At 41.4% G+C, this 14,050-nt stretch overlaps 1 protein-coding gene across 1 annotated transcript in view; it reads right to left on the bottom strand.

Moving 5' to 3' along the window:
* MAGI2 (membrane associated guanylate kinase, WW and PDZ domain containing 2) overlaps positions 1–14,050 on the bottom strand; it is a 1,298,069-nt gene that overhangs the window by 93,283 nt on the left and 1,190,736 nt on the right. The window contains 4 exon segments of the mRNA XM_055301214.1: positions 4,460–4,603; positions 5,060–5,279; positions 10,714–10,867; positions 12,805–12,990. Coding sequence (XP_055157189.1) covers positions 4,460–4,603; positions 5,060–5,279; positions 10,714–10,867; positions 12,805–12,990 — 704 coding nt within the window.

Raw genomic sequence — 14,050 nt, forward strand, 5'->3', positions numbered from 1 at the left:
AATTAGAAATTCTATGCTTTCCTCCAAATGTCTCTTGATTTCTTAAGATCCCTTGATTCACCAGTAAGTTATTCTGTATATTCATTATTCTTTGCCCATGTTTCCTATTTATTTTCTGTTTTAAATTATAATTGTGTCCCTAAACACTTGGTATCAGATATTTGTTCATCAGTACAAACACTTCATTACTCTCAACTTTATTAGACTATTTTACAAATTTAAGACATCCTCCTTTTTAAAACATATCCATTAATAATCTCTAATAATTTCCTACACTTTTCCTTAAAATCTGAATGCCATTTGTGTTTTTCTTATGACGTTAGCCTTCCCAAATGACTGAAAAAAAATCAATCAGACATGATGGTTATTCTATTTTCTTTTCCCTGTATTTTCCGCATTTAAAGATTATGTTTTGCTTGCTTACTTTTTTTTTTTTTGAGAGAGAGAGCATGCACTTACATGTGTGCTCCTGTGCACACACGGAAGGGGGGCGGGGAGAGGCAGAGGGAGAAGGAGAAAATCCTAAGTAGGTCCCATGCCCAGCATGGAGCTCAATACGCAGCTTGATCTCACGACCCTGAGATCATGCCCCGAGCCGAAATCAAGAGACGCTCAACTGACTGAGCCACCCAGGCACCCCAGACATGCTTTAAAAATATTTATGTGTCATTGTTTCTTAAAATCCCCAGTGTGAGACGGATGTCCTCGTACCCTTGTTCACCACCTTCTCTGGCACCACTGGACCTGACTTTCTTGTAGTACTGAAGAGGCATATGCCACCACTGTCTTACAACTAAGGCGTTGATAAAAGACCCAGGAGAAGTCTCAGGTGCAGAGGCTAACATCTGGTGCATTAACTAAGTGTTCAAAAATGCTATTATTTACATCCCTGACCCAAGGGCTTAGTAGTTCATTAGTTGTTACATGAAATGATTTTTCAGAATCATCCAGCTCTTTCACCGTAATTCTGATTTCATCAATTCTAATTATGTTGTGTTTCATCTTAGATATCTAGCTATGATCAGATCATTACCCGGCTTTTTCCTTCTGTTTCTGATCATGAAAAAGGGGGAAAAATCTTTTCCACATTGATTTGATCATAAAGTGTGTGTGTGTGTAGTTAGGAAATGATAGATTAAGACTGAAGGTGAAGGAATCACATCAATAAGGAGAAACGTGTCTGGATGTTTTAAAGGCTGGGAAGAACCTGGTGCTAGCTTCTGTACTTCTTGGGTTTATTTCTAATGATAGCCCATGAATCCTTTGTCCACCTATTTTTCTTAGGAGTCTTAGAGCTTTGCAACCAAGCCCTAACACCCATGGGGTGCAGAGCTGCCTTATAATGAAGATCTGTGTAGGTATCTGGGCCCCAGTGATATCAAGGGGGGGATCTTACAGTAAAATGAAAAATAGGTCCCTAATTGATGGTATTGTAAAGTTTCCAAATTGGTAACCTAGATATGATCCAGTTTAGCATTAGTTTAAAATAATCCACTGAATCATGCAAATACTGATCGATCCTAGTCCTTGCCAAAATCATTTAAATGCATCTGTGAATTACAGGTTATTGCCAATTACTGATAAGCACAAATGAAGGTAGGAAACATTAGCTTAAATGATTTGATCATAAACATTGAAACAAGATCTGATTTAATTATGTGCTATGATGAAGAACAGCTATACATACAAAATAGTTACCTAAATGTGACAGTAGATAATATGAACATGGTGAAGTTGTCTCTTTCCCTGACATGCAGTTAGTCCCTAGACAAATCCTCCACTGGTCCATGAGTGAGAAAACGAGTGCTAAATATAATCCATGAACAGCATAAAACAGTCCATCCATCCCTGCTAAATTCCCAGCCTGAATTTAAAGATTGGAGATAAAAATCAACCAGTAAAATTTTATCCATGGAATTTCTGTGACCCCACAGTGGTTCCTTTTCTTTGAGAATTAAATTATATATATATTATATATATATATATTATATATAATATATATATATAATAACCCCAATGAACTAACCTGTATTATCTAAAACTGGCCATAACCAGCCCTTTTAGATAGCTTGCACACAGAATAGGTTGCTCTATAAATCTAGCACGGACAATTATAAAATATTGCTTATTTTTATAATCTTTGAAACAAAGTTAAAATACCATTTTCTGAAACCCAGTTATCATTTTTATCACTTGCCAGAAGAAAAAGCATCTTTCATAAAATTGAGCACCTGCCTACAGAATTGTAAATCTGTGTTTACATGTATTTAAAAACCTCTGGTAAACTGTTGGAACAGGATGGAAATCTCCTTAGACAAGACCTAGGGGGAATTAACAAAGCCTGAGCCACACATATCCTTTCTTTGTCATACCTGTGTGGAGTCAGCTTCCCTCTGGCTCAGTTAGAAGTTCTCAAACTTCAGTTTGCATCAGATTCACCGGTGGTGGTGGTGGTGGTGGTGGTGGTGTGTGTGTGTGTGTGTGTGTATGTGTGTGTGTGTATGACACAACGCATCCTGTGACCCCACTCCTAGAGTTTCTGATTCAGTAGGTCTGCGGTGGGGCTCAGAATTTGCATTTCTAACATGTTCCCAGGTGATGCTGATGCCAGGGACCCAGCAGAGAACTATTGCTCTGGCTTGAATTCTCTAAGAAAGAATGTTCTTTTTACATAAGAGGACTTCTATATTTAGGCTTCTATGCCTTGGGAGTATTGTATGTATTAGCAGCCATTTAGATCATTTGTAAAAAAATGTGGCCACCGCTTGGAACCCACACAGGTCACTGTGGGTGTGGGCAGGTTTTTCTCTCTCCTAGGGGTCTGGTCACTTCACTCATGGCCTTCGTGCTGTGTTGTTTTCACCTGTACTACAAAGATTTTGGTTTATTTAACCTCTTATGAGTTGGCTTTGCAGCATGTTAAGAAAGTGCCCTTTTGTGTTTAGGAAAGCCAAGAGGGCTAAACCTAAAACTCTATGTAGATGGGGTCAGAGGAGGCTGGTGTTGGCTCAGGGCAGGGGCTGTCAATCTCGAGAGTCAGCCCCCACCTGGGTTTGTATTCCAGCTTGGATACTTCCCTGTTGTCAAAGAATTCTGAAGGGAGGGAGAAAAATTGACCTGATTTATGTTCTTCCTACTTTTGCACTGTGGATGACTCATTTTCCTTGAATGAAAACCACAGAAATGGTAGACTGGATGGTAGGAACAACCGATTCATTCAGTTATTCGGGAGCAAGTGGTAGGTGAAGCTTAGTCTAAGAACCTGAGGCTCCAGAAGCCAAGTACCACAGCTTTTCTGTATTAATTTAGAGGACAAAGAGGGAGGGCAAAAATGAACTCCAGATTTTATTTACAATAGCTAACTTTTTTTTTTCTTTTTTATGCCAGAACGGGTCTCAAGACCTGGGGTATGTGGACTAGAAAGTGGGGAATCCTATTCAGATCAGGAGGTGCCCGGGTGAGGGCGCAGGCCAGCGCCGCAGATGTGTGTGAAGACTCCCCACCCCTCCGGCCCACCCCAGGGGAGAACATTTGTTGTGCTTTCAGAGCCTAAGGCTAGGGAGGCCCAAAGGGCTCCCAGGGTGGAGGGGGCCATGCAGTCCAAGCCATAGTCCAGAGGATGTGGGCTGTGGATGTGCTGGCCAGAGAATTGCCTCCAGTCTCACAGCTTGGCTCGTTATGCCAGGCCCTGCCTCACTGCTCAGCTGCCTGAACATGGGCTTACTAATGGCCATTTTGCAGAAAGAGAGTGAGGGAGTGAGAGAGGGAGAGAGAGAGAGAGAGAGAGAGAGACAGAGACAGAGAGAGACTAATATTCTATACTGTTATCAAGTTTTCTTTTGTACCTTGAGATGTTTTGTACCATCAATCAGATGCCTCAAAATTGCTATACATTAAGAAAAATCCACCTCAACTTACGCTCTAATTGGAAAATGCCACCATTTTTAAGGACAACATATATCTAAGAAGCTTAGTCCCCCCCCCCCTTTTTTTTCCAGTAGCAAAGCCAAAGGACTAGTCAAGGCAAGAGAAATCTTTCCAAAGAGACACAGAACCATTTGATTAATAAGCACAGAGGAAAAAGAAAGCATAAAACAATCAAATAAATTTCAAAAGATTTCCTCTCAAATGAAAACTAAATATCATCAAACCATAGGAAAAATTATGGATCCATGTTTTCACTTCAAACTATTTTAGGTTAATTTGTGCATTTTCTTTAGTTTGCTCTTCAGAGAAACTAATGAGATTAGCCAGTTGGAAGGCTATACACTAGAAAACGAGAGAGAATAGAATTCATAAGTCAAATTCTACCAAAACATTAGAAAAGTGAGTCATGCAATGGAAAGGAGGTAAAACTCACGCCCAGCCTGTTTGCTGCATCACCTGCTTCAGCACTCTGATACTACGGTGAGTTTTTCTTTCAGAATCAAGCAGTTCTATAAAAAGAGACTGTTCTTACCCTCATCCTTCCATTCCTTATTGCGGGCCCATCTTCTGCCAATCTCAACACATACAAATCCATTTTGTATTCCCTTCCTCCACGGATGCTGAATCCAAATCCTTTGGCTCCTTTCTCCATGTCCACAGTGAAATAATCAAAATCCTTTAGAGTTGGGGAGAAAATGGAATAAACAGTTGTTTAACATTAGAGAAGCTTCTATGGCCAGTCTCTCTGTTCTCCCTCTCTCTTCTAATTAATGTGTCCCAAATGATGGGATATTGTGAGAAAAAGTAATATGACTTTGCAGTCTAGTGAAATGCAAGGCAAAATTTCAAAGGCTCAAGCAGATTTGAATGCAGTTTACTTGGTCATTAGGAGAACTACCGTATAGTGTGTTTACTTTGGTGTTCATCCCCTTACTGGGCAAACGTAACGACTACATTTGGCCTGAGTGATAGTATCACATTTTTGAGTTTTCTCATTCACTGCTGTTGAGCACCATAAGTAAATATATCAGAGGTGTGTGTGTGTGTGTGTGTGTGTGTGTTTGTGCACTCGTGTGAGTGAATTACAGGTTTGCTCATTAGCAAAATGAAATTTAATGGGTCTTTGAGGTACCTGGGGCTGCCTATAGTCTGCCAGAGGGTACTGTCTGGTGTCAGGGGAGTGCTGTCTGTAGTCCAACAGGGGAGGCTGCCTGTAGTCCAAGGGTGGGGGTTGCTGGTAGTCCCCTCCTGGGGGCTGCCTGTAGTCCAGTGGCGGCTGCCTGTAGTCCGTGAATGGAGGCTGTCGGATGTCTGGTTTCACATCTTGCCTTGCTTTTACTTCTGATCTGTAACTAAATAAATGGAAATGGGATTTGCTCTGATATCTAGCATTCTAAGGAGATTAGAATGATCACATGATCTCCAGGCACGTCTGGGCCACCTCTCTGGGTGGTCCTTTTGCTTGTTCAGGAATTTGAGAAAATTACAGATGGTAAGTATCACTTTAAAATCTTTGACAAATGCCATATTGTATACTTTCCATTTGGCTCCATAAGAAAACAAGGTAAACATGATGGCTCAACCAGGACTTTGTGGAAAAGGACTTAAGGATATCCCTCTTTGACTCTGGCTACTTAAAAATGTACAATTGTAGTAAATCTAGGGAATTAAACACTTAGCTATACATCTCAAAATACCAGTCTGTCTCAACACCAGTAAACCAACACTATCAACCTCTCTCTCTCTCTCTCTCCCCCACACCCCATTCATGACTTCATGAAAGCACGATTGAAGTGATCTCTAAATACTCTATAAATATATAATTAAGGGTTATTTTGACCCGCTAGGTTGGGTCTTTCTGAATATCTTACCGAGGTTAAAGGAGTGAGAGCAAAGTATAATCAACAGCTACAAGTCAAGTAGAAAGTCATTGGGTCATTCCTAAGAGTAGAAACATTACATAGAGTTTAAATATGAGGCTATAACTATCAGATCAGTATCAGGTGCTATTATCAGATACTATTATGGCTGTAAGACGAAAGGAAAGGCAAAAATGTTTATGTCCAACATGTGTCTCTTTCTTGTTTCTAGATATTACTTAAGTAGTCCCTCCCCCCACCCATGGGGGGTACATTCCAAGACCTCAGTGTTGTCTGAAACTGCAGATAGTATTGAACCCTATAAATAGTATGTTTTTTTTGTAAGTACATACCTATGATAAAGTTTAATCTGTAAATTAGGCACAGCGAGAGATTATCAACAGTCACTAATAATAAAACAATTATAATAATATACTGCAATGAAAGCTATGTGAGTGTGGTCTCTCTCTCTCTCTCTTTCAAAATATCTTATTGTCCTGTACTCACCTTTCTTGTGATGCTGGGAGATGACAAAATGCCTGTGTGATGAGATGAAGCGAGGGAAATGACCTAGGTACTATGATTACGTTGTGTAACGTTAGGCGAGGCTATTACTGAGCTTCTGACAATAATTTGTCAGAAGGAGGATTATCTGCTTCCAGACCATGCTTGAGCTTCATGGTAACTGAAACCATGGAAAGCTAAACTGTAGATTAAGGGGGGTGCTATTGCACTTATAAAATAAATATAGAAACCAGAGCTAGTTGTTTAGTGCTGCTTGGTGAATCCGAATTGCTCTAAACTGAAGGGGTTTCCAGTTCCAAAAAAAGACTAACATAGATCCTCTACCACTATGGGATCAATAATAAGGTACACTGAAAAGTTATCACCATAGTATAAAGGCCACTTAATTCTGTAATTCATTGTCTATTGTCACAGCAACAGTCCATAACGAGCTGCTCAGAATTATAGGAAGATTGAAAAGAACACATTCTGTGTAATGACAATTTTATCTAAATTAAATTTAAAATTTTTTTTAAAATTAAAATTTAAATTTATTTTAAATTTATTTTAAAATAAAATAGAGAGGGTTTGAAGAATTGAGAAAATATTTAGGACCAAGGAAAAACTAAAATATGTCAAGAAAACAGGATCAAAACTAGTGAATGTTTACCTTTAAAACCAGAGGTTTTTTTTTTTTTTTTTTAACTGACTTAGGGCCTCACTGATGCTGATTACTACTAACTATTTTTTAAAAATCACTCACCTGAACAATTGTCATTAGTGGAATCTAGTATTTGGTGAGGACACACTAACGATGTTCAGCAGTAGATGTATATATTTGGGGCTTTTGGAATGGGGTTAGTAAGTTGTTACTTTAAACAACACTTTGAGCAGGTTCCGTTTGATACTTAACCCTGTAGAAGTGACACATTCCTCTTGTGAATGGCACAATCCGGGCTTTGCTTTCTACCTCAGCAGGGTGTCCACTCACCAACTGGGAGTGTGCATGATGAGAACAGAATTATGTAACTACACTTCGAATTAGATGCTTAACCGCACAAACGCATGAATTAAACAAAAGGAGCTGAACTGGCTGGCATTTGTTGGCACGTGTTGATTCCTTCCCAGGACTTGTTTTTGGTAGATTAGATGTCACGCTGTTTTGAGCCATGGTACAAGTCACTTTATTTTCACCATCCGTGTGGTAGTGGCGTGCAGGATCCATCACGTGCTCCCCTTCCAACCAGATGTGTCACGGGTGTAGCAAAAGAGGGTGAAGTGTCGAGTCTCCCCAAAGATTACACAACAGCCTAGAATAGGAACTGTTAAAATGCAACAGCTGTCATCCAAATCTACCTTCTGGCACTCAAATTGCATTTGGCACCAGTGCCATGTGTCAGGATTTTGTGTTGAACCGCCCATCGAAGAGTCTTTAATAAGAAAAATATGCTTAATATTTCATGAGCGTTGCTAACTTTTAAGTGAATGATACCCTGGCATGAGCAAAAATTACGTTGATTTGAATTTGTGAAATGCCTTATTTTCAGGAAAACTCAGTATTATAAAAAAAAATACAGCCTCTTTAAAATTCCTTCACTCATGAAAGCAGGTATCAGTATAACTCTTTGTAGTTATTAATCCCATTAAAGAGATTTTTGAGATAATAAACTCAGATTTTTAGTGGTAAATTCTAGCAGAATTTTTGTATAAGCAAGTTCCAGAACCAGGAAACACTGCCCATGGGGTAGGGGAACTTGTGGTGGGATTTTCCCTCATGTGGGCCTTTCTAGAATTCTTAACAGTCTCAAAGCATCTAGGATTCAGAGTCTGTGACAGAAGTCAATATCCAGCGTTCTTCCACCAACCTTGCTGTTTAAAATGCAAATATTAATTGCCCTTGCTGGGGAAGGTAAACTCTGCTAGTTATACTTAGTTTTGAAACATATCACATGTTGGCTCTTGTTGTTTTCCACAAATGCTTCTCCTTGAATACTGTTTTGCTTGTGTCCATATTAAAACTATTTTGTTTCCTGAGCATATACCTTAAAGGATGTTAAGGGAAGATAAAGAAGTAGAGGTGTGCAGGGTATCAGTGGGAAGCCGTACTGAGAGTAAATAAGATGGGATAAAATATTCAGTCACCCTAAATCATAAAATAAAAATTTGCAAGCAGACTGTCATTTAATTTTATCCCACTTTCACATGGAACCTGGCTCAGTTTGACATGTAGGTAGGTGGGCACTTCTTGTACAAACGAACTAATAGGAACTGCATACCGGGTGCCTGGCATACAAGCCTTCTTGGAGACATCTCTAGCTGATCTTGAGAAAGACAAAGAGTTTCTGATACCCTGACCATCGTCAAATGTAGCTAGGAAGAAGATCTGGGCATCCGTAAGATTATCCATCTCTTCATTCACGTGTAAAAGAGCCACCCGCTAACAATCAACAGTGAAGCCAGGGAACCTGTCAAGAAAGGCCCCCCTACAGTGGGCATTTGACAGGCTTTTAATGTTATCATGAGGCAAAAATAATTAAGAACTCTTGGAAAATTCTCGTTGGTGATTTATACAAATTTGAATCAGGTCCATCTGGTAATCCCAGGGTTAGAAAATATTTTTTTCTGTAGTCAGGACAAAAAATATTCCAAAGACCATTGCTTCTCTGATAGAGGCCTACTAGTCCCCTTGTGAGCTAGTAGCAACGGGGACATGATAGTGACCTCACCCAAAGTTGATTCTCCCCACCGAACTATACCGTGACGGGGATGAGTTTACCCCAAAGCCCATGTCCAGGGGAGTCTGACTCTGGAAAAGTGAGATGGGACTATGGCCAGGAATAGCCAGTGGGACAGCCCTAAGAAAAGTCTGAAGCTGGCTCAAGGACTGTGTGCACTCAGCCCCTTCCTCCCCAGTCGGACGTGAGGCCTGGGGAAAGCCAGGGCCACCTGTTGCAACCATGCACAGTGAAAGAGAAGACACCCCTGGCTTATTAGTGAGGCACCCATGACTTACTCCTCTTAGGGTTGTCAAATGCTTACCTCCCTATCATTTGCTTTAGGGTCTTCAGTCTTTTTTCTTCCCTGGAATAGATTAAACCCATAAACAGCTGAGGACAACAGACACTTCCTTTTCCGTGAAAGCAAATGGGGGGAACTCCGAGGAGAGCAGGGCTTGATGGAAATAACACCTGTGGTGCAGAGTAAATATTTGCTCTGCAAGCGTGCGAGTGATGAACCTACAGAGTTGTGGGGCTGGGTCTCACTTCATCTTCACCAACATGGGAGGCAGAAGCTGGGAAACAGATGTTCAGAAAACATTAGAATTATGCAAAAGACCGGCGAGGGTCTCAGACGCAGAGATGTTCTTGTGGGTTGTTCCATTCCTCTCCTTTGAAAGAGGGGAAACAGCGTGGGAATGTGTCTTCATCTCTTTCTCTAATTGCTCAGCCTGACCCCGGCTCCCTGTTACACACCAGTCATACTAAGAAGACACTGCAGTTCTCACAAGGCGTGAGACTTCTCCTGGAAGTTTAAGGTACCTTCTGTACGTTAAGTTTATGATGCAGAATGGAAGAACCTCATTAGATCATGGGTAAGGGGATATAAGGGAACATGCGGTAAAGAATGCTACCATTTATTAATGCTAACAAGTCTTCCCACGCTCCCCCCTCTCCACACCACCGGTGTTCCCTGAGCCACCGCCTTCTCTGAGGACGTCGGCAGCCATCTCCCCCTGCTGAATGACCTGCATCCACCCTGACCAGCCTCCAGCCAGTTCTCTGGGGGGCCAACTGAGAGGCCTTCGAAAGCAAAGCCAGCAATGTCAGTCTTCCAGCAGAAAACCCTCCAATAGGGCACTTGATGGGATGAGCACTGAGTGTTCTACTATATGTTGGCAAATTGCATTTAAATAAAATATTATTTGTAAAACCCTCCAATGACCTCTCACTACACTTAAGATCCAAATCTTTAACATGCTTACAAGATCCCATAAGTGGGCCCCTACCACTCTCACTAGCTTCTTCTCAAACTACGCTCCCTGACCTCTTCCCTCACGACATTGACCTTATTTCCACCCCTCTCATGGCTGCACGCTCCCTCCTGCCAAAAAGCTTTTGTATATGTTCCCCGCTTTGGGCTCTCTTCAGTGTGCTCTTCAGCTGAGTTAACCCCTACTGATCTAGAATTGCTCATCACTTCTTCAGGGAAGGTTCTCTTAGTATAAAGAATGGACACTTGTATTTGCTAATAAAACCACACTTGTGACGCACCCACAATCTCAAAGTCACAGAAAGGCACACATGGCAATTTCTACTTCATGAAACTTTCTCTTCTGCCTGTGTCCTGTCCTGTCCTGTCCCAAACTCTCCCTCTCCCCACTTCCCTCGCTTCTCAGAGTCACAAAACCCAGGGGAAACTTTACCTATTTTCATGTCCTTGCAGCTGAAGTGGCTGAGGAGGAGCTGGCTGGGCAACAGGACTGTTGGGAGTGGCCGGGCTTGGCTGGGCCAGAGGACTCTGCTGGGCCATCGGGCTCTGCTTCTCTGAGCTGGGCGCCGAGGCTGGGCTGTTGAGCTCTGCAAAGGGGAGCCAAAGTGGCAAATGCAGTCAGGTTGGCATCTGATTAAGGGCAAGAAGTGGCCAGAGGTGGTAACTCTTTGCCTCCTCAGATGACTGAGGCTTCGGTTATTTCAGTTTCCATTAGACTTAAAGATGGCAGGTTAAATGTGTCAATTATCCAACCCAGTTCCTGTACCATTCCCAGAATTAGTATTATTTTGTTAATTATAAGTGTTGCCAAACAAGGTTATAAACAGAGTCTCTTGTCATTTTGTAAGGAGAAGAGATCACAATTAAAAAGAAACCTGTTAAAACAATGAAAAAATAATACAAAGGAGTAAGCTCTAAGACATATTCTATTTTTCCAGTGTTGCCCACAGAGAAAACATTTGAGCCACTGCTTTTTGGTTGTAACGGCAAGTCCTACCAGTATTCCAAAGTTTGGATAAGGAATTAAATATAACAGAAATAAATGCTTTTCATCATCTTCTCTCAGTTCCTTGTTTGTCTTATTGTTTAATAACCACCCCGCCCACCGCCCGTCCTCCATGGTTCTTCGGAAAGAGAAAAGAACATCGCATAGAAGAATAAAGTTGTTCTTTGTTTTTTTTTTTTAAAGTTGTTCTTTGTTAAAATAGCTTCTCGGGTTTTCCTGTGATAGCAGCGCACTTTCAACTGAAATTATCTGTATATGATATGATAGAAACAGGACAGACATGGTTCAGCCTGGGGAAAATGGAAAAGCCAGTCAGATTTTTAGTGAGCAATCTTGCTTTAATTTCCATTGAATATTTTCTACATAATGGTGTCTGCAAATAAGAGGTTAAAAGCACCACGGTCATGTTCTGTTCTGTTCTTTTTATTAGGTGATAAAAGGGAGGCAGTCTATTCCTTTATAAGCCACTCTTTCCCTTTCTTCTTTGACAGCCCCAATTTTAAAATTTCTTCTTCACTTGCAGGATTTCTCAGCCTCAGCACTGTTGACATTTTAGACCAGATAATTCTTTGCTGTGGGGACTGCCCTGTGCACTGCAGGGTGCCTAGCAGTGCCCTCACCCTCTCCCCACTAGATATGGTGGCATTCCCATCCCAATCGTGACAATCAAAACTGTCTTTGAACTGTGGCAAACGTTGCCCAGGGGGACGAAATCATCTCAGCTCAGAACCACTGATTTATACTGAAAGTCAAGTGACTGCTCGGTGTCTCTGTGTCAGATAGCCCCAAGATGGACTTGGGAGACCGAGTAAAACAGAGGGGAGCAAGGGGAGTGAACCCATCACTCTCCATGTGGGGTGCTGCGATCCACTCACCGGGGAGCTCCAGGGACTGTGTTCTCGAGCATCATTAATGAGTCAGCAGCTACAAACCAGTAATGAACCCACTGTGTCTGGAAACGGTGACTTTTATGGTGAGTGGGTACTTAGATCCTTGTGGCCCTCAAGTCATGGCTGTGAGCTGTGAGGCTCACCACTCTTCAAGCCTCAGGGGGGAGTCCTTATACAGAGAAATTCAAAAGACTAAGTGGGAATTTAAAATTCTTAGCAGACGCAACGTTTCCTAAATGAGCTCTCTTTATACCACAAAACTTCCTCAAGCTTTTCAAAATCAATCTGACTTTGAAGAATCCTCCAGAGCTTAACTGTTAACATGCATACGTTTTTTTCTTTTTCAGATTTGTAACTCTATCATCTCTGTTGAATGGGTTCTGGCTTACTAGAACCATAAAAGCAGTACTCCTGGGATCGCAGGGGATGATTGAATAACCCAGCGTCTTGGGATGCGCACTATTTATCTATAATGTCACCCAGCTTGATCTCTGAATGAAACTGGTACTGAGTAAACAGGATATGGGGTTGCGAGGGAATGTGAATTTTTGCCAAAGTGGATATAGGAATCAACTCTGGACACTCTGGGGACTACATCGATGACAGCCAGGCTCAGGCACTCACTCACCCTCCTGAGGAATGATGCGGAGGGTGACACTAAGACCCGCGTCCTTGATGAGCTTCACGATGTCTGCATGAGGCATGTTGATGATGGACTGGCCGTTCACTGCTAAGATCCGGTCCCCCACTTTCAGTTTTGCACAACGGTCTGCAGGACTCCCATCGATGATGCGTCCAATTTTATGGGGCACAGCTAAAACAATCCCCAACAGAATCAGATATCAGGGGTGTTCCCAACACACGCTCTCTGAGTCCCAGCCCCACCGGAAACCATGCGATGTCAGAAATTGTCCTTCCATCAGTCAATTTGCCTTTTGAAATCATAGCCACACCTATTAAATGTTCTCCTGTGCAGATCAGAATTTCTAGAATCAAGTCCTGTGCAGTGACGGACCAATTCCAAACACATGGACCAGGGGTTCTCATACTTTGGAGCATTGTAATCACCCTAGGATTGAAAATACAGCTCTTTGGGCCTTACCCTCCAGCCTTGTGCATCAGAATGTCCAGGAAGCGGGTGAGAATCATGAATTTTTAAGTAGCTCCTCAAGACATTCCAAAACACACAATTTTTTGAGAACTACAGGCATAAACTATTTTGAGCTCATACCGTAGAGACAATAATCCACAGTTTCAGAAAGGTGCAATAAATGCGAAGAATTTCATGTCTACCCTTTCCTATTTTACTGAGAGAAGAAAACAGGGAAGAAATCTGTATTAACATGGACTGTCACAGCTGGTGAAGAAGCCTGTGCTCAATTAGGCTTCAGTTTCAAGGCTGATGCAACTTTCAACTCTTACCCCTTCTTTCTGGTTTGATTTATTAAGAGGTGCTGAGATCCTGCTAATATCTGATGCATAATATATTTCGTCAAATCTAAGATGCTATTACAACATACTTTTGTTTTAGGTTCCGAAAGAAGAAAGAAAGATGAGAGAGAGAGAGAGAGAGAGAGAGAGAGAGAGAGAGAGAGAAGGAAAAGAAAGAAAGAAAGAAAGAAAGAAAGAAAGAAAGAAAGAAAAAGAAAGAATGAACGAACGAACTCAACTCTTCCGATTAAACAATGACACTCCAGGGACTGTGAGATACTATATAATTTTTTTTTGATATTAAAATATGAAAATGTGTACCAGGTTGATCAAATAGGGTATATGTCTCTTTAAAACAATGAAGATTTGTTTTCTTTCTCATTTATTTATATATGTAGGGACAGCCGGGTACATGACGATAAAGAATTTTTAGCAGGTTGATG

Source organism: Nyctereutes procyonoides, unplaced genomic scaffold, assembly GCF_905146905.1.
Source record: "Nyctereutes procyonoides isolate TBG_1078 unplaced genomic scaffold, NYPRO_anot_genome, whole genome shotgun sequence".
In the NCBI taxonomy this organism is placed as follows: Eukaryota; Metazoa; Chordata; class Mammalia; order Carnivora; family Canidae; genus Nyctereutes; species Nyctereutes procyonoides.